This window comes from Lepisosteus oculatus, chromosome 22 (genome assembly GCF_040954835.1).
Source record: "Lepisosteus oculatus isolate fLepOcu1 chromosome 22, fLepOcu1.hap2, whole genome shotgun sequence".
Taxonomy (NCBI): Eukaryota; Metazoa; Chordata; class Actinopteri; order Semionotiformes; family Lepisosteidae; genus Lepisosteus; species Lepisosteus oculatus.
Genome location: NC_090717.1, coordinates 11457097 through 11479148, shown reverse-complemented (window position 1 = coordinate 11479148; position 22052 = coordinate 11457097). Strand labels below are relative to the sequence as shown.

Below are 22052 nucleotides of genomic sequence, written 5' to 3'. Positions count from 1 at the left end.
ACATACTGTATTTTCAATGACGGGCCAGATTTAAGGGCCATGCGCTCAAAGAATGATCTCTTCCTCCCATGTGGCGAGTAAACGCTCACAGTACACATACTATACGAGAAAGGCATCTCACTGACCACTGCTTTGGACAGGTTACAGTCAATCGCAGTATCCCTGGGTCTCCAGGCAGCAGCTGCCTGCAGGGCTGTCAGAGAGAGCTGCACAGCTATCATGAGGGATGCCAGCCCTGCTGGTGCAATAACCTAATTTCTACAAATTAATACAAACTCCCCTGACTCCAAACAGCAAGCTATCCTGTTTCCCACTGGATAAACATGTGTCTTACCTGATGATCCCCAGAGGTATGGATTTACACTGGCATGATCCAGGGCCACACTACAATCTCTTAAAGGCTTGTGGATAAATCTGCAACCGTTGTAAACACCTAATTGTAAAAGCGCTACAATTTATTTATCTGCGAATACTTTTGGTGGTTAAAACACAGCAGTATAAAACGTGCCAAGTGGCATATAAAGAGAAAAGAAAATATGTCATCTTGTCAGTGCTGCATGAGAAACAATTAATCCTGACTTTGAACTCCATTGCTCTTTTTGTCTTCAAAGTGTTGCTTGATGCTGGGCGTGGGACCATCTAGGCTCAGTGAGTCCCACCGAATTGACTGGAGACCTGGGCTGAGGTAAATGAAAATTTCTGGTTCCTGCCCAGAGCTTTTGAACGAACCATTGCTCTGGCACGCAGATCCGCCACGGTCCAGAGTATTACCCAGTGGACGCCACAGTGTCAGTATTGATGGGTTCCCAGTCGCTCAGTGGGATCTGGCATGCCGTCAGCGAGGAGCTGCAGGCTCATTTATCATTTCAGGAGCTTGACTCATTTCACTTTCCCGAGCGATGCCCCAGCTCCGAGCGCCTGCGGAATCGCCGTCTCTGTGCGAGGCATCTCCCCAGCCGGCCGCACTCCGGCGTCTCCACACCTCGCTGGGTCCTCTGAGCAGCAGGAGGATTAGCGGGAAGCAGCCGGCAAATGACATCACACGCCTATTATTCCCCTTCCTTCAAGGTCCTAATGGTTTTCTCGAGCTTTCGGATCAGACTCGTATGATAAGTAGGGAAGTTAAATTTTTCTCTTCCTTATAACAAAAAATATTGTGGAATAGAATCTGTGTAAAGCAGAGCACATGCATAAAATTCAGATGTAGATTTTTTGTGTCTGTGTAAGGCTGAAAATCTAAAGGCATAAAACACTGCTTTAGTGGCGGTAAAATAATGGTGTCAGGGTGCAATCCTACTTCTCTTGTGCTGACCCACTGTATCGTTGATACACTGTCAGATGTATCTGAGTAGCTGTGTAGACATATTTTAATATCAACCAAGCAGTATTACAATCTTGGCCAGGTGGTACTGATTAAAAGGAGGAACATGCCTGAGGCCTTTGTGCAACATCTCTGCTGTTGGATGCCTTACTTGCCCACAGCACAGGTGACCTTCAAAGCTTATTGACAGAAACGTGTTTAGAAATGAAGACATACTAAAAGGTAATACTATAAGTTAACTGCCAAAATTTAAAGAGTGATCATAACATTGTCCTGTCTAATATTTATCTAAATTGTTTAAGTTTAGTTTAAGGTACCAATAAGATCAAAGGAAGAAAGAGACATAGCTTAATTGCAAAGGACTTGTAGATCACTTTGGGACTTCAAAATTCCTTAGATGTGGTTCCCAGTGACAGACAGAAGCAGATCACGTACAAATCCTTGTGCAGAACAGCAGGGTATTCACCCTCCCTGCTGTAACAGGGCCATTTAACCCTGCTTAGCCATTGATGACCCTTTGAATTCACAGACCTATTGTGAAACCTTCAGTCAGGTACAGTAGCTGACTGGTTGTGGTTGTGGTGGTTACCATAGAATCTCAGCCATCATCAACATAAGAAATGCTGGTAGAAAAGAAAAAAAACACTCCTTATTCTTTGCCTGAAAATAATTTAAATACAAGCTTTGTAGGGGAGCCACTTCAATCAGGAAGGAGTTGGAGGGGTATCCTCTCACCCTCTGGCAGTGTAAAAAGGCTTACCAGTACATGCTTGTCTGCTTCGTATGAATGGCAAACAAAAACAAACAAAAGGTCTTTTTTTGCAGGCATCTCTAAAGGAAGGAAAACAAAACACAAAAAAACAAAGACAACAAAGTTCCCCCTGAACTCAACAGCAAATATCCCAAAATCTTTTTCTCCATCAGCCATGCTATTGAGCTGTGTTTGTTTGCTTTACCACCAAATAATGTTCCCAGTGGCCTCTTCCAGAGAGCCTTCTTAAGCACGCTGTTTATTAACAAAGAAGTAAGGTTTCGCGCTCACAATAGCAGGAGGAAAGATTGAACAGTAAGTGCTGAATGAAGCCAGGCAGAAGTAAACGGGCTTCTCTCGGGTGGTGCTGTAATTGTAGATAATTAAAGAGCACCTCATGCAGTGACCTCAAGGAATGAATGAGCAGTGGCTGCTGAGAGTCTGTGGAGCATGCTGGCCTCAGCTGTCAGGGAAGTCTTCCTGAAATTCTGGTTGCTGATCTCAGACACATTCGCAATGCTCCTGACCTCCATTAATAGATGAACAATGAGTTCAACTTTAAAACTGTAACTTAAGCAATGCAATAATCCATTATCTGCGAAACAAGACACAGATCCTGAGCTAAACCTACAGGACGCTTTACTCTGTCCTAATTTACTGATTATAGAAGACATATGAAACGATGTCGGTGAGCACAGAATTCACACAGCAAACGCAAACCTAGCATTCTCCTCACGTCAGAACTGCGTTGCTGTGAATTAAAAAACAAATCACAAAATGAAAACAAAATATTTCTCAAGTCACCAATCGTTCTTCTACTGATGTAGGCTACTAGATCTGTAATTTATACTTTGTTTAGCAAATATTGCTATACAACAACAGTGACTGAGCCAATACATTTCAGTCAACTTTGGTTAGATATTTGACAGATGTTTGAATTTTTGTAATAGAGCAAGACAGTAAAAATGCCATGACAAAACAGACCGTAAATACTCAGAAATTGCTGAATGTATGCAGGAAAGCCATAATTTGTTAGCAATTTGATGAAACATAACAAAGAGTCAAGTGTCACTGTTTGTGTGGTTTATAAAAACAGGGTTGTCAGTAGGTGTTTATTTAATTGTTTTTGAAATAATGCTTGCATTTCTTTAGATCAGATATACAGTAATCCTCATTATTAACATCCTCTCCAAAATCTGTCACTGGCCTATCTTCTCTCTCAAGTCCAAAACCAATCATAAAAAAACAATCAAAGGCGCTTGTTAGCAAATGGATGAGTTTATAGCAGAAGATACAATATATGGCAGGATTCTCTTTCTGTTTATTATAACCATAAAACCTGTTATCCTACAGTATTTGCTAACATCATGCATTCACTATTTCCACCGATACATCAGTGCCCGCTTAATGGATTCTCTTTCTCACAAAAAAAGTTTCTAAACATGAAGTTTAATTTAAACCTAAAACCACCAAAAACAATGCTCCTGGCAGATAACCAGGAAAAGGATGCATACAAATTCAAGACAAATTCCAAAAACAATAAAAAGAAAAGTAGTCTTTTTGTACTGTAGGCAGCTTGTATGAACCACTGAATGACAAAAGCTATTTGATTCCCCATATTAAACACTTGTCAGTTAAGGTTACATTAATTGTGTAAGACTCCAGAACCCAGACAGAAGGCAGTTTAAAGGACACAGCTCCACAGGCAGACTGGCAGGGCAGAAGAAGACTGTGGCCTGCAGTAACTCTGTGCGGGGCTTTCACACTCTCAGCTACAGCTGATGTGACAGGAGCCTGAGAGAGTGAACCAGCAGAGCTCCTGCTGAGCCAGGGAGTGGGAAGGCAGCCCCCCAGGGTTCAGTACACCATGGACAAGCAGCTTTCACAGAGACTGACCCTGGGGCTGACCGCTCTCCAAAAGCTGTATTGTTGGTCAAGACGACCCCCCCATTCATCTCGCCGACTGCGATCCGCCTTTTTGTTTCATTTTCTTCCTGTAATTCCTTCTTAACCACTGCATCCCCATCCAAATGCAAATTAGCGGACACTCTTGCCAATATGGCTTGGGATATTTTGCTACGTTTATAGTAATTCCTCCGGTAATTTCAAACAAGTATGCTTTTCAACAGGCAGAAAAAAAGGGAATTATGTATTTTTCTAAACTACAGTAAGTATTCATTGCATTAAAAGTTGGCACCTCATTAGACAGCTGACAGTAATCATACAGACTATAGGAATTGCATTAATTCTACTTTACAATTAATCCTACTAATGGCAGAAACAGAACTGGAACAGTAGTGCTACAGTACAGGCCTTATCTCAACAGAACTGAAGGGCAGTCAGGTGGCCAGCGGGGGACATGTGGGAACCCCATTTTTTATATGTTGGCTGTATTGCTGGAGTTTATTGGCTTTAAACCAGAAAACAATGATGCTTTAGGTTTTTGCTGCATGTTTTTTAAACTGGAATAGTTATGATTATGGGTGGAATATGAGAAAAAAAGACACGGCAGTCAGACAGCCATCTTGGTTGGAATCCCGATATTTGTTACCAAAAGCAGTTTGCAAGATGGGCCAGGATTGGCAAATGGTTGATGTCCAGTGGAAGCAGGTCATAACTACAAGGCGGCAAGTTTTGACACAAATGTAGTGGCTTCACTCTCTCAGTATATCTGATGACTTTCAAATAAAATTGCTGATATAAGTTTATATACTAAATCCAGTGATTCACAATTGCTACTACAGTAATATATATTATAGCTACAAGCATAAAAATGATATGCTTCATCCGTAGCAAACCCTTGTCCTTCATATTATTTGAAAGCAAACAATACTTCACAATATCATAGTAATTTTGGGGAAAAAAAGATTCCAATTTGCCTCACAGCCCTTGTCAACAGGGCTCATAAATACAGTAACTGCTGGAAAACCTGTCATTATGGCTGACATAAGTCTAGCATTATTTCTTTTATTTCAGATGACTATACATACAGCTTGCTCATTTAGGAAATATCACGAAAACTGAGCTCCCTTCATTTTCATTCTTTACTTGTGACTAAATGTAAGCTTATGAAAAAGAAATTGATATATGTTGAAACTTTTTTTAGTACTCTGGCTTCAATGATCGCAGACACACAAAGTAAGGAAAGTATGAAATGTTTTTGCTTTTCTAAGAGTAATTTGTAGCTCCTCATACACAGGGTGACATAGATCGCACTGCACAAAGTGAGAGAGAACTTTCTACAGAATTTTCACTCAGTAAAGAAAGTGAAGCAATACATCACATGAAAATTAATATTCAAATAAAACATAATATTTGGGGTTTAATGTATATTAGGAACTGATTTCTAGGAACTCACGGTGGTTTTGGAGTAATGCAACCAAATAAATCCTATTTTTTAATTTTCCTTCCTGTTGGTGTCAGCTGTGTGGTAATACAGTGACCTCCTGTACTGCCATATCTAAGTGAACACTGGTGGGGTGCAATGTGTAGCCACATACTGTATGCCAACAACTGCTCAAAATAGTCATTAACCTGGCAGTTCTGTACATGTTTAACAGATAAATGGTTTGTATAGCATATGTGCAACTTGTCTGTCAGTTTACACCAAACCATTTGCATTATCTTCTTCTCGATCTCATCATATCTCAGAAGCTACACATGGCTTTAAATTTTATTGTCAAAAACGTACTTACATCTTCAGAGGGCCATAGCCAAAAATAAATTGTACCCCATCTTTCTCAAACTTCTAGACAGGTATTTAGAAATTCAAGATAAGTCCAATTTTAGCTCTAGGCTTCAATCTTACTCAAGACAAATTTAATTCAAAATTGTAAACTCCTGATAGAATATTTTAGAAAATTAAAACACTATATTAAGGTGGAGTAACTATACAATCATTTTTTTAAATTACAATACAAATAAAGATAATATAACAAAAACATAACAATGTGTAATGTCATAAATGATCATGATTGCACCACACTTTACTAATATTGTATCATGTATTGAAAATCTAAAACAATAGTATATCCCAAAACGAACTAAATGACTTACATTGTTTTAGAAAGATCAAGCTATAAACTCCAGTATGACAGATTATGTAAAAAGTTCATGTCTTAATTGTTAAAAACAACACGCTTTAATGAAAAGTGTAGTTGCCTATAAGTTCCTAGCATCTGGGAGTCTTCTGGCTATAGCTGGAGTGAGAACTGCAGTCTGATGTTAGGGCTGGTTCCTGGCAGGGTCATGATGTCAGCAATAGAGGTCAAAGGTTAAACAAATAAAACATGCTAGATGTGCAGAGGGTGAAGAATGACACAAGCCATACTCTGCCACCACAGATAATGGTAAGGATATAAGCTCGGTTTCCTAGTTACAGTTTCTGTCTCTGAGCAGAGGTCAGGGCCCTGGAATCCTAACGATGGGGTCATGAGTACAATTAAAGGAAGAGACACCGTACCTAAGCAAGTTACAAATGAGAGGAGGACTTCTTTGGTTGTTACTGAATCCACAACAAGGCTTGATTGCATGTTCTAGACACTGGACATCTTGTGTAAAAGCATGCATCCGGATCTCAGTCCTAAATGCTCTTGCTTACGATTTCCTGCTCTGTTAAGCATGTAGATCCTTACTTTCTGTGTCCCTTCCTGGGATTTGAAACTGCGACACCTGTCCCTTTCTATCCACCACTGCTGAACACTCCAAGGAGGCACTTTTCCAGAATGCTCGACTAAACTTTTTAAATGGCTACCAAAATGTACACACAAAAAACAGATGACTATAACCCCTCCCCTTTAAGTCACTTTGGATTACAGCATTAGGCAAATAAATGAATAATTAAAGTCCCTTCTACAAGTATTCATAACTTAAAAAGCTGTGAAAAAGCATTTCTGAACAATTGCATAGCTGTCTTTATTTTCCAGTCTGAAATTAAGAAAAAAATATTTAATTGCTGAACTAACAAGGGAAAGAAATCTCTAAATATCCCCCTCTACAGATTGTACGTAATCCCTTGATAAAACTTTCTCAATACTGTGCAAGGCTGTGGCAGAGTGGCTGTACAGGGTGTGTAAATACAGCACTGCCGATTGTAAATTTATTTGAATAACTCCACAATCACACTTTAATTCAGAATGTTTGAGGACAAGTATTTACAGTGTTGCCTTAGTGTTATGAAACTGCCTGTACGTTCTCAGTCAGCACCAGTGTTGTATTCAATGTGGCATAAAGATTACGCTTAGTAAGTCTGAACAAAAGTAGGATACTGGGAAACCACTTCGTTATGACAGTTTTATTTCTATCACTGCTTTCATGATGGATTCTTTCACCTGGGAGATCTAAAAAAAGAAAAGAACAATATATAAAACTGCCCCAGAGCCAATGAAGTCATAAAAATGTGCGCTTTTATTGTCTGCAGAAATGTGCCGCGTCTGGGATAGTGCCAGGCCTTCCAGAAGAAATCTCTGTTCTGCTAGCCCCACACCCACAGTTTCCTTCTATTTTATTCTAAGGGAAGTAATACTTGGCTGACTTTAAGTGCATACTGATCCTGGAAAGATTTTCGCAGACTTAATGCCATCATCTCTGCTGAAACACTTTTCCTCACCACTAGGTGGAGGGTATTTGCTCATGCTGGTTTCTGTCACCACAGCTGGAAGGACTCGCATCTAGTCTTCCAGATCTTTAGTCCTCACAAAACAGAAAACCTCAAATTCAATTTCTGAAAAAATAATACTTCTCATTCTGCTGTACATTTCAATATAATGAGCATTTCATCTTCAGAAATTTGTCCCACACAGGCAAGATAGACTGCATTTTTAGAAATAAGCTGTGTGTATCTGCCTAGCTCTCACAAATTGAACAAATGCATAAACATGAAGTCTTTAAAGCTACGGGGAATGAAACATGCCTGACAGACATATCAGACATCATCACATTTGTTTTTCTTCCCCGGATCAGTCCTTCCATTTTTCTTCCAAATAAAAAGGATGAGGCATGTCACAGCCCTATGGTGTCTCCAGAAGAATGGAGTCTCAGCTGGAGGAGGTGTCACATTGCAACGCAGGGCTTCCCCGTCATAAACTTTCAACATGAGAAAGTGTGCTGCCTTCCTGAGGAGCTAAACCATATTTCAAATGGAGCCACTATATTTATGCCATATTCATGCCTTAAGCAAGTGATTTGGAATAACCTTCAGGTTGGTACAGTCTTATGTCAAATCCCTAGAAGAGTACTCCACTCTGCTGTTTTGTACAAACCAGAGAAGAAGGTAAAATGAATGCATACGCATGAGAAGTACTGTTAAAACCTCTTTGTGAAGTAATGGTTAACGTCTGCAGACTCCCAAAGCCAGCTGAAGCTCAACATTCACACCACCATACCCTCAAACTCAAGCCCTGACGCTACCTGTAAGATAGAGACAGTGTGCATCTACTTCAGGCACCATGAATATTAGGGTATTGCTGGGGTAGAGGGGGTCGGTGAACCTCACACTTTTTTCCGCCTAGTTGACGTTTTGTGTTTCTCTTACAGATTAAATCCACCCTTTGTAAATTAAATGCATCTCTGATTTCTTTGTGAAATCAGGTCGGATGCTAATTTATGCTTCTTGTAATGAGTTCTCCAGCCACCTCTGGCACCCACCCAACAGACACTGCCTACTGAGGCCCTGACATGTTTCCAGATGACCCTGCCATCGTACCAATCAACGTCCAGGGCCTAAGCAACTGTGTGCTTTGACTGCTTGTGTCCTTAGGTTTCAGAGCGGAATATCAGTAGACCATACTGTATTTACCATTCACCTTGATGCTGCAGCTGATTCTGTTCTACCAAATGGAGAAATAATTCCTTCAACCATTACTTAAAAGACTGGGATCACATTCACAGGTTGTTACTGCAGACTTCCTTCCTTTCCAATTAATTATATATATATAGTCCTCTGAAATTTAGGGTTTAAATTATACATTCTTTTTATCTTCGCTTCCATGATGTTCCTGTAATAACCCTGAAACGTGTAGATGAAAGTCCTATGATGACATTATTTCACAAAATTAATTTTAATTAGATTGACCAAACCAAGACTCACATCAAATCAAATTATCTGGAAATTGCATGTGCTAGTTTATCCATGATATCAGACAGATAGTGAGTTTTTTGCAAGCCAGGTTTTGATTTTATATGTTGATATTCAAGCACTGAGTGAATCTAAACTCCCATTTCCTGCTGCTGCTCTGGGTTCCTGGGTGAAAAGCCACTTACACATCCATCCCTGTTTGTGCCCGAAGAGAGAAAGCACTGTTATGTTCTGCCTGGCTGCTGCGGTAAACTCCACGTCCTTGAAATCACAGCTCAAGAAAGTGACTGAGCTGCAAGAGTTTTGATTTCATGTTGAACTAATTAGCACTTCTTTTCATGCATCACCAACGAATGCAGCACTTTATGGTCCTAATTTTCCCAGCTGGCAAATTGCCCATTTCATTCCTTTGCTTTGGAGTGGACAGTTTGCCCCCAGGGAAAACAAAAACCGCTAACTCCTGCCTATATAAAGCGTGTGAAGAACACAGCCTGGCAAATTTAATACCACAGGGTCTTGATCAAGAAAGGAATGGGGCTTATCGAGAAAGGCCCCGAACACCATGGCGCTTTGCAGAACATTTTTGTGTTGTTCTCATTCTCTTTTTTCTTACAAGTGAAGTCAATATAAAAGAATGATTCAATGTCTATTTTAAAGAGTCAATGGAGAATGTGCATTCATATCAGCTCCAAACACCTTGCATTCAAAGTGGTTAAGAGCGGTCTTCTCTTGCTTTTGGTAATAGATATTAAAACACTTTCTTGCTATTCAACAAGTAAAAGTTTGATTGGTTTACTGGACAAACAGGTTTGAAGGTAAGTCTGTTGCTTGGGAGTATTCTGCTGTATCAAATGCAGACTGTAAAAGACTACAGCCAGGAAAAAGTAAGGATGAGAAATGCTGTATGAGGTGGCTATAATACTGTGTATATTGTTACAATGTCATATGACCTGGGAGGAATGGCTTTGACTATTGGAGGCTGTGCTTTAATGTGACTGGCCTTAATGTAAAACCTGGCAGGCCATATTTCAGTCAGCTACCACTGCAAGCATATGGTTGTGATTTGAAATCTGCTCTGCTATAACAAGAAGAACCTTTGCTACCACTTGGTTTGATACTTGCATACAGTGACATTCCCTGCTGACTTTACAAAGCCATTGTTTAGGTTACAAAAAACCCACTGTGTCAATGAACACAAAAACGAAAGAAAAAGGATTAATGCTCATTTTAACAGCATTTACAACTCAATCATATTTTCTCTTTAGCAGTTCAGTTCAAACAAAGGTTTGGGAAATGAGCCACTATAGGCCAGTAAAAATATTTTAGCGTTATAAAAGAATAACAAAAAATTAAATAGTTTAAATGTGGTGATGAAAATAGTTTCTATTTTATTTTCTAGACAAAAAGAAATAATAGGCATGTTACCAAGCTATTATTATTGACTGATGTAACTTACTCTCAATTGGATATAGAGTGCAGTGCATGTTAAATTATTTGTGAATAACTTAGCATAATCTTTTTTCTCAGTGGAACTCATAAGATGCAAGTATCTCAAAGAAAAACTTCAAAACCACAGATAGAATTCCCATAACTCTGTACAGACTCTACCAAATATAAAAAATACCGGAAACTGATGGTTGGACCACAGTCCACTGTGTATCTACTATATACTTGAGACCACTTGCAGTTTTCTAAATGACTGAAGTGGGTTGGTTACCTCCATAAATTTGCTCTAACTTTATGGAAGCCTGTTCCTACAAGCCCAACCTAAAGATGTGGTGGTACTGTACTGTATGTGCCACGTACAAGTTAGAAACCAGAGTGCAGAAATCTTGTTGTGTAGCCAAGTACTGCTCCACGTTTCTACTCTGACGGATTGGTACCGTCTCCAGGGCACTCAGCTCTGGTTGGGGGTCCGGAATGCAGCAGGCTTGCTACTGTAGATACCATATCTTGAGGTTATAGGCAGCTGTGCTTCTTGGAGAGAGATTAAATTGATCCAGTTAAAACTTGACTCAACCTGTTTAACCCCCCTCCATGGTCTTCAAAATGCTACTTCATCTACAGAAAAGTGTATTCCAGACCCCAAAGACCAGAGCTAAGAAATCCCCGATATATCATCCATTAGAATTTAAACTTTTTTTAAAATACATTATTAGTGATCAGCTTGCATGGAATAATCATATAATCTGAACAATTAATTATTTTTTCAACAAGCGAGAAAATCTTCAAATGAATTGAAGAAGGAGTATTTGATAGTGGCCTTGCTCTCCCTGGAAGCATGCTGTGTCCACTTTCTATTTAAGAAAACTGAATCCATTAAAAGACATGAAAGAAGGCTGAATAATGTACTGTAGGCATAAAGAGAAAAACTTCCCATTAATGGCACAGCTGTACAAGAAAGGGCACTTCAAAGAGGCTTTTTCAGAAACTACAAACTGATAACACAAGAGACACAAGTCATCTGTTCTCAGCGGAATCTAGTGAAATCGAATGAACGTCTCAGTCACAGTCTAACCCCTAGCCAGCTCTCTCCTGTTGCACAGCACAAGGATATCCAGCTGGAGCACTCCGTTCCCTTGCTCTAGATGAAATATTTCCTTTGCTCATATGCAGCACAGTTTCCTTTGATATCCAAGCAGTTAAACAGGGAGCCCAGCCAGCCTTTACAATATCATGAGCATTAAAAAGTACCCTTTCAAAATACACATATCAAGCACTAAGGTTATTTTTAATGTCTTTAAACTGTTTTTAATCAAGGTACGTTATGCCTGCAGTAAATATTGTTATAATGTAATGTCACAAATATATATGTTTTAGTGTCTGCATTGATACAAACATAGACACACCAATATTAAAAATATGAACTGGAACACCTCAAACCTACATTCAAGAAAATAGTCATTCACAATATTTAGAAAAAGTGAATGTAATCCCATATTAGAGATACGATAAAATGAGGTTTATTTTGCAGATCCTGGCTGTGACATCATTCTGTAAACACATCTCACATATAAATGTCTGAACATCACCTGTGGTTTGGGTCACATGCAGCACGCAGATCAGGCAACGCTATATACGATACCTGTTGTGTCCACTACTGGAAACACCATCAATTAAGATAAAATAAACAAGTCACATCTATGTTATCTAGAACTTTTTAAAATAATAGTGTGTGTTCAGCCTGAAACATAAAGTACATTGTACTTTCTGATAAATTCTCAGTTAAAAATACATATGAGGTGTAGAAGTAACTGGTCCAACTCAGGATGACCACATGGCCTACTGTCTTCCTCTCCAACTGGGATCTCAATTACTTTATTAAATCAATTTTAAATGACATTAAATGGATTAAAATTAATTTAATCCAATGAAGTTTTTGGCTTAATAAGTACAATTTCACAAGGCCTGCAGCTGACACCTCAAAACATGAACTTGACTAGGCTTCTCTGGGAGTGGTGCCAAGGTTCACTTACTAATATGAAAAACACAGGGACCAGAAAACAGCACTTTTATAAATAATCTTTGAAAAGTCAGTGATAATTTTATTTTGTTATGGCAAACACAGATAAGCGGGTGCTATGGTCAGAAAAGACCAAAGGCTCTTTTCTTCCAAGAGTTGTAATTAGGGGAGAAGGGTGCATGAGTGCTGCTGACACTGGGACTGCTCACTGCACGCCACTCTCTCCTCATTACTGTGCTTCTTCATTAAAGACGAGCGCACTCAGGAGATAATCGACAGGGGTCAGCAGCAGTCCACCTGCCTTCTAACACCTCCAGATTGACAACGCCAGCTTGAGGAGACACCTGAAACCCGTTTTTTTTAGTTTGCAAAAGATGGTGCTATTAGCTTCTTATCTGTGGGTTTTTTTTATAAGATATCTGATGGTTTGAAGGGTGGCCAAATCTTATATTCACAACCACCTTCAATTCTTTTTTCATCCGACTGTGAGAAAAAACATCTACCAGGCTCATGACCTGTAATCTTTTTGTGTAAAAAGATAAAAACTTAAATACGTCACAACTGATCAAATGTAAATCTATATTGCTGGTATGATGGACATCCCGGACTACTCCGATTTTTTCAAATAATGTTAAAAATAAGGTCACCGCAGAAATCACTTCATGCTCCAGTTTTGCAGTGTGGGACAGGTTTATATTGAAGTCATTTCAATAGTGGCACTGCAGGTTGCCCTGTGTGCTTGCACTTACTTTCACATTTATAAAAAACCAACGTAGATGAGAGTATTTAACATAGGTACCACCTGAAGTGAGACACATTTCCCTGGTAAAATTCGTAATTATGGGATGAAAAGGTCACAATCATCCATCTACAAGTCGGAAATTATTTATGCTGTGGGTATTTACAAATATTTTAACAGTTCAGAGTAGCTTGATGATTGGAGCTTTAAAGAATATTGTGTTAAAAACACAGAACCTCAAAATGCGCTATGAAGTAAATAATAAAAAGGCAGTTTTCATGGGTTAAACCACAGGACTCTCAATGCCATTCTTAGAATACCACTGTACATCTCTCAGCAATCACAAAGCACCAGTACATTTCTATACCCCTTTCCAAAGCTCTTTAAGTGTATAAGATAGGGTTCTATCACCATTTAGATGAAAAGTTTGCAAAAACTAACAGAAATCAACAGCTTTATCCAACTGCTGACAAGCTACACGTTAATCGCTTGTGTAAGTGAGACACTGTGAACAAGAAGCAGTAGCCACTGGAGTAATAAACAGCTCAAGTGGACACTTTCCTGGTTGGTGTTCTGCAGGGGCATGTGCGATGCGCCTCCTGTTTGCGCAAACTGTCCTACCTTGGGCCATTTGGGGTTGAGCAGCCTGGCTTTGATGGCGTCGTCCAGGGCGGTGTGGTACTCCTGCACCTTCATGTAGGCAGCGGAGCGGTTGCTGTAGAGGATGCAGTTCTGGGGGTCGGCCTCCAGGGCCTCAGTGTAGAGGCGGATGGCCAGCTGGAAGTCGCCCCGCTGGCAGGCCTGGTTGCTCTGGCGCACTTTCTCGATGAACTCGGCTTTGCTGAGGCTGGGGCCCGCGCTGCTCCTCACACCCAGCCCGCGGGCTCCGAAGACCGAAAACTGAGACGGGAATTAAGGAACAAGAAACATCAGTAAAACTGGCAGAAACAATAACACTTGAGTCACTGATTTTCTTACATGTTTTGAATTTCAGGAAGAGCTGTTTTGTAATAAACTCATGTATCAGTCCAGGCATTACTAAGTCTATGCAAATATAAAAGGTGACAAACTGAATAATCACAAATTTTACAACAGCGTTCAACAATTTCACAGTCGACTGCAGCTCTGACAGTGCGGCACGCAAGCAGGGTGGTGCAATTAAATTAATGTTAGAACATCACCTCACGGTAAGAGATATACGGCACAACACAAGGTAATGTAACAGACGAGCAGCAGGATGAAATCATCAGGCAGAGGGAGCCAATAAGGTCAGATGATTTCAGAGTAAAAGCAAGAAGATGCGTCCCAAGCAGGCATCAATCAGCAGTGGCAGAGGTGCACGACGGGTCTGTGGGGAGGCAGGGTGAGGGTGTAGGTATCACAGGTACATGTGAAAAGATGAGTGTTGAAAAGTGATCATGGTCAGTGCAGTATGTGTGCAGCTTTTCCAGCACGGGAACTGGGAGAACACAAGACAAAGAGCAAAGGTACAGTACAACAGTCCTTTACTTAGCAGTATTTAGTGGATAAGCTTAGTGGATGATAAGCATGAATTACTTTATAAAGTGTTTTAAGTGTTCTAATACTTCTTATTAAATCTTAGTCCAACTACGTGATGTCAAACGTTTTGAAATGACTATTCTAAGTACTGTATAAAAGGGCGGTGATGAAATTCAGGTGTGTGGCTGTATCTTGATTAGACATTTGGCAAGACTTCACCAGCATCATTAAGCAAACTGCTGACCTGATCAGGATTCAGTACCAAGGCCCTGTCACTTCCTAAAATACTGTGAAGTACTATAATGTTAACTACCTATATACAGTATACTGTGAAGTACATACTGTACCTAGACTCACGCGGCACTATGAAGGTACTGTACAACCTGCAGCAGTCTCATTCCACTCCAGAGCTTCATATATATATCAAGTCATATATCACTCTGTTCCTTATTTTCCAATTTTTTCCCATTCACAATGATAAGTATTTGTCCTTATTCATAATGATAATTTTTACGTTAGAAAAAGGCAGTTAAAACATGATGTAGGATGCTCTCAATGTCAGAATTTCAGAGCCATTAGCGATGCCCATAAGGCAGTGCAAGAATGGACAGGGAATGACAGAGATCAGGTTGCTTTGAGGCACCTGTAACCTAGAGAAGTGATGGCAGAAGTGTATGGAAGTATACGGAGACTGTGGTGAAAAAACAGTCCCCACCTACTATATGAAATTATTGTACACAGAGCACACTGGCTTACCCTCTTAAGACAATGTACCACCAAACATGTACCGCACTATAGTAGCACCCTGGACCAGAGCATTAATAAAATATCAGTTGAAGACTGCTTTCTGCCCTATCCAGACCTTTCTGCCCGTGATCAGAGTGCTCAGAATACTCCTCAGCTTTATCTGAACAAGCAGGTCTCCACAAATATATACCACAATCACTGTGGGTGGGTGAAGGAATTTGGAGTTCCAGACATAATTTATTTTAGAACTTTCTTTTGTATTGTTTTATTAATACTTTTACTGTATGTCTCTCAGGTTTAGCTGGAGGTTGTAACCTCTATTAGAAAAGTTGTATTACAAAACTAACAAAACTTTAATGTCCCTCTATTTTTTCTCTTGAGACACACAGATTTTGATGTACAAATCCATAACTGCATCCCAATCAATTCTCACTCTTGACAACACTAAAATTAATTCCTTAAGCTTTTCTACAGACACATTAAAAAGGGATTAAACATGAATGTAGGCTTAGAATGTCAACTTCTTGACCTCTTGAAAAAACAGACATCTCTTATTCCCTTAGCAACTATCCCAAACATTCTATGCAGGTGATAATCACTTTGAATGACTTCTAAATTGCATACATACCAAATATAATGGCATTTCACTACAACCAAAGAAACATCTTAGAATTTGGGAGCATTTTAATTTAAAATAAAAGCACAAATATTACACCCAGCAAAATAATTCAACATTTATAAAGCAGCTTACACTGTACTGTGGCTGTTGCACATTCTAGAAGCTAGCTGAGTATCCTTTACAGTCTAGGCTTATTAGTACCGGTATGTCTCTTATGTGTACAGTACATGTTATGTCCTAATGTCATAGGAACCAAGATACGTTCTGGCCTGATGAGTCAATATTTAACTACGTAACCGAGAATCTAAGTGGACCCTCTGTGCTGAGACACTCGGGTTTGATTCCTGAGGTGCTATCAACATGGCAGAACTCGCCCTGGTGTTTTTACATTTGATCGGTTGTGACGTATTTGCATGGAGAAAAAAAGAAAAAACCTGATCGCAATGATGTATACATGGCATGTGTTTTACACACATCCACCCGAGCCTGACCATAAAATACATGATCATCTTCTCCTTTGGAAAAAATAATTGTTGGGGATCTGAGGAGGAAACGGTACAGAAGAGGATCCTGATGAAGGCCACATTTACAGTGGGAACTGCGTGGCTTCCTCTGCATACGTTTGATCAAAAAAGCCTCTTCACTGTCGCTTTCTTTCATTTCCAAAATGTCAAATAGTCCCAAGGCTTCAGGAACAGAAGCGCAGAAACACTGTTCCATTGGTCATTACCAATTGGCACATCGCATACTAAACCAGAATATGTACGTAGACGCCGTTGAGAAAGCAAAGAGAGGCCAACCAAGTTCTAACATCACATTCAAAGTGACTTTCTGGGATACAAGCCCATTGCGGGCATCACAAAATATAAGAAAATGTTTTGGCGGCAACAATAAGGTTTTGTTTTGTTGGCACATTTCTAGATGCTGTGACAAAACTGCTTAACAATGAAACTGCTTTGTGGAATTACATGCTTCGGTAACTCTTATTGAAGAGAAAAGGAAACAAGCATATGTAATAGTCATTAGTGGTAGGCTATGAAGATTTTTGGGGCCTCTACATGTGTGATTTTATGAAGGCTAGGAGTTCTGGATTGTTACTGTAAGCTTGTTTAACCAGTTTTTGTATTTTTTACTCCCTCCTCTCCAAAACCTTTTGACGGCTGAAAAACACATGATCCTGTATGTAATTTGAGGGATGTAAATTTCCAAAATTACAAATCGGACTGCCTCTCTATGTCAAAGGGCCTGCAAACACCACAAGAAGAAAAAAACATGGAAGGTTATAACAATGTGAAAAACTAGGCAAAGACCCTAAAATGTTCTGCATGCTCTCCTAATTATCTCAATGACTTATCGTCAACTTCAAATTGCTCAGCAAGCAGGGGATCTGGTTTCCATCTTAATGAAATTATAATTATGATGCTGAGTTAAGCAAAATATATCACTCTCCCTTAAATTACAAAATTCTTTGCATGGGTTGGGTTAAATGCTCCAGTGGAAAGTACCACACATAGGTCAGTTCAGCAACCCATTTAATTAAAAATTATACCATCCCGAGACAATTGTTCAAGACCACATTTTAAGTACCTGAAAGGTTAAACTACAGTATTTGGTACAGAATTGATCTTATCACTATAATAACAAATAATTTATGGTGTATACCAGGAGTGTCTGATCCTAATCCTTCTTGGCTACAGGTTTATGAGGTCATTTTAATTCAATTCAAGCTTTGTTTTACATCACAGTCCAATACAACAATACGAAACAAGGAAGACAAATATTACACATTTAGAAGATGGTACAATAGGTGCAGTGTAACAGGAGATAAGAGAGATGCTATTCATTGTTTGAGAGAGTTATTGCAGTGAGGTTAAAAGATCTCCTGATACATCTGGAGACACAGAGGCATCTCCCACATGGGAGTAGTGTAAATCCACAGAGGAGGGACGAGACACACACTCCAAAATGCCCCTGCTCTTCTTTACAACCTTTAGTTTGTAGAGGATATTTAAGTTTATTTGAGCAGACCCAATTATTGTGCTGCTTATTTTCACTATCAACCTACAGTATTACAATTAATAGTACTGATGTTGCCAAACTAACAAGTGAGACAGCATGCTAAAACACTTTCAACAAATTACTTACAGAAACGTTAAAATAGTTCTTTCCGTCTTGAAATAGCTGTAGGAAAGTAGCTTTTCCTAAGAAAAAAGAGCTTCTGTTGGCCATTTTTATAACTGGTGTCACAACATTTATCCCGTCTCAGGTTTTTGTCTATGATCAGTCCTAAGTAGTTGCGGTCATTGACAATTTCTTCAGTCTGACCATGAATTACAGTAGGTTGGAGGGTTTTTTCATGTTTCCTAAAATCAATAACAAGTTCTTTTGTTTTCCAGACATTTAATTTCACAGTGAACTCATCCCACTATTTAGTAAAACCTTTCAGAATGGGCCCATAATGATTTTTTAAAGCAGCAGTGCCTGAAGATGGAGGAGACCTGAGCCACTTAAGCCACTAACAACCTGATGAAGAACTGAGCTGTAGTAAACATCTGCAGACATACCGGCCTTCCAGGAGACTGGGAGATGAAGCATACAAGGCCAGAGAAGGCCAATCAGTCTACTGAGTGGAAAAACTAAATAATGTCCTCTAAAGACTTGAGTACTCAAGGAATCAAAAGATTCAGATCTATGAGTTGCCAAAAGACTACTTTCACTTCTGCAGACCAGTACTTTTGTGTTGAACCCGTCTTCCCTTAATGGAAGTTAGTGTAATTAGGGAATGATTCCATGTGTTTCTAATCAGTATCCGATATCTATCTGACACCGGAGGAAAACTAATTATCATTATTTACATAGATCCATCCAAAAGGACTAACAATGTGTCTCCAAAAACATACAATCTCTGTCAGCTTTAGACAGTCAATTCCCTCAAGCTTATTAGGAAGCTCCCTCTGTGTTTATATATTGTTCCACATGATTCTGTCAGGAGAGCTAGTGTTTCTGGAGGATTATGTGTACAAAAATGAATTAGCCAGCTGTATTCTGAACTGGCTATGTACTGTATATACAGTACTAACTTTGAGTATAAAAAATCTTTACTTTGTTAGACCTGGTAAAGACAAAGTATTTGTTATATGATTCCTCAAATGCAATACGGTACATCAATATGTGTTGGTACTCTTGTTGCTGGAAAAACATGAAAAAGACTTAAGACTGCAGGATGTATATTGGAGAGCAGGTCTACATTTACCCTCTCACCCAACAGCTGCAGTAGGGCATGTCAGAGGTGTCACTCTTAAAACAACAGGTCATTCTAAATTGGGTGGTTATATAACAAAACTAACTAGAAATTTTTATTTAAAAAAATACAAAAATGCACATTGACTGCAGGGGGATGCAATGGTTAGCACTGCAGTTTCTTTCTTGGGTGAATTTAAAACCAGGACAGTACAGTATATAGAAAACCAAAATGCAATGGGAATGCAGACTACACTAAAGAAAGCATGACAGTAACTGTTTAACATTATTGAATAAACCGAATGCCTTGTGTTCTGTTTTATATAGAAGCACTGATTTTACACATGCCTTCCGTCAGAGGACAGCTTTAGCCACCCAACAGCAGTGAAACATAACACTGAATTAATGTGCCAAAACATCTGTAATTAAAATAGCGTTTGGCCTGTCTTTGAGTTTTAATGGTGATTTACTTACTTTTCTATGTGTCACATGATGCTATACAAGTCTCGTGTCAAAAGGATTATGTTTTGGATTTAATCTGAATTTTTCCCTTACCCCTCTAAGTACTGTGCACTGCCAGTTGATTAGGACTTCTATTCACAGCATGAAAATGAGTGTGGCTATGCCATGCTGTTTGCACATTGTTACTGTATATGAGCACATGTTTGCAGCAGTTGCTCATTGTTTTGCAATAATGTCATAAACATAAGTAATGTCAACTGAGCAAAGCCTGAAATTCTAAGCTTATTTACAGATTAATTAATTACTAAATGCTTAGGGGTCAAATTAAAGACCGGTTCAGTTTGAGAAATTATGAGGTGATAAACCTACCATCATAGACCTCAAAACTATATGAAATTGTTTAATAAGGTTTTGGGGGATTCTGGAGAGAGTTGGTAGTAGAGATGATTTCCATGTTCTCTTACAATTTCACCAGAGACTCCACATTTTTCATTAAAATCCAAGGATTTTAGTTTCTCAGTATATGATCTGGAAAACAACTTCTGATTAAGGAAAACGAGACATTCACTGTTGTTCCATCTGTTTTGCGCTGCACTTAAAAACTGGAAATGTTTTCTGGCATGGTAAAGCACAGACATTTATTGAAAGGTGTTACAAAAAGTCCTAATTTTCTGTTCCATCTGTTGCTGTGTGTTTGTTTGCCTGGCTGCTATGTTGGAATTTATGTTGCAATCCATAGAGCATTCAATTTAAATAGTAAACAGCTACAAACAGGTGAAACCAATTACTTCAGAGGAATAATAAGGCGTTAAACTTTTCTTCTGGACTCCTGTCAAAGCCAAAAGCTGGTCATAAGCTCCTGTTCACTTTCTGCACTTTGATGTAAGTCTGCATCTTCTAGGGTCTAGATTAGCTTTAGTGACATTACCACCCAGCTAGAGCAATTTAAACAAAACAAAAATACAAAAATATTTAACAGAAGTCTTACACTAAAATCTACCACAATCTTCCTTGCACTAGTTCACAGTGATGATTCCAATAAACATTCTTTGTTAAAGTTAGATGCATCAGATAATTTCCTGATTTTGTCTTATCTGGCCCTCTAGTGACCCAGCATCATGTCTTTATTTTCATGCAGCCTTTACTTTTCTGCTCTGGCTGTAAGAAATTTGGTGTCTCTTGGACAAAAATATTTTTGGGATCCTGAAAATACAGTATTTCAATTCATAATATCAATTCAAATGAAAACATCTTGACCTTGTCACAATGAAACAAGACAGGAAGTTTATTTTCCTGTCATTGTGCTAAAACTCGTCCATGTTAAAACTCCATCTTGCTACATAGCCCCTAGCTGCATACACACAAGGCATTGTGTCACCCATGTTCTGCAGTCCATCTATAGTTCATCCAGTCACAATAATCTCCCACAGACACAGGCTTTCTTGCACTCTCTCCATCAAGCTAACACTTCAACATCTCAATCGCAATGCGATCAGATACCTGGTGAGAACAGAGACATTACAATTATTTGATTTAAACTGGAAGTGTGTGTAGTCTTAGCCATAAATTTGAAAAACCCTTCAGACCTTCATCCTAAAATGACCTTCCCCAATGGCTGAAGAAGGGAGTGAGTGATGTTAATCCCAACTACATCCCTGGTTTGTGCAACAGGACAACATCCTCTTACCTGATCTTACTGAAAGCAGCATGTATCTCTTAGACCCTTTCATGCAGCCTTTTCCTTTTAGCATGAAGAAAACAACATCTCAAAATCAAATCCAAAAGCTTCATCCAAAGATCTTTTTATAATAAATATATACTTTTGTATATATTCTCAGACATACTGGCACAGTTCCAGAGACAGAAAATCGCTGACTGAATTCTACTTAATTGCTTTTTATACTAAGTCTACAGCATGCAAGCACACTCAACTGGCTCCTGATAAGCTCATCTCCTTTCTTAATAAAGTTGCTTTCCTTTCTGTAAACTTTAGTTTATTTTATGAAAATACTATACAAACAAGTAAGCTGAAGATGTGCAAAGTGCAAGATCAGAACAACAGATATAAATAAATAATGAATATATAGACAGACACGTACTATGCACATATTATCATCTACAAAGATTCCATTAAG

At 39.0% G+C, this 22052-nt stretch overlaps 1 protein-coding gene across 4 annotated transcripts in view; it reads right to left on the bottom strand.

Annotated features, from left to right (window-relative positions):
- ttc28 (tetratricopeptide repeat domain 28) overlaps positions 1-22052 on the bottom strand; it is a 468402-nt gene that overhangs the window by 412607 nt on the left and 33743 nt on the right. For all 4 annotated transcript variants that reach the window (XM_069182111.1, XM_069182113.1, XM_069182112.1 and 1 more), the window contains exon 2: positions 13971-14249. In XM_069182111.1, coding sequence (XP_069038212.1) covers positions 13971-14249 — 279 coding nt within the window. The remainder of the gene's footprint in view (positions 1-13970; positions 14250-22052) is intronic.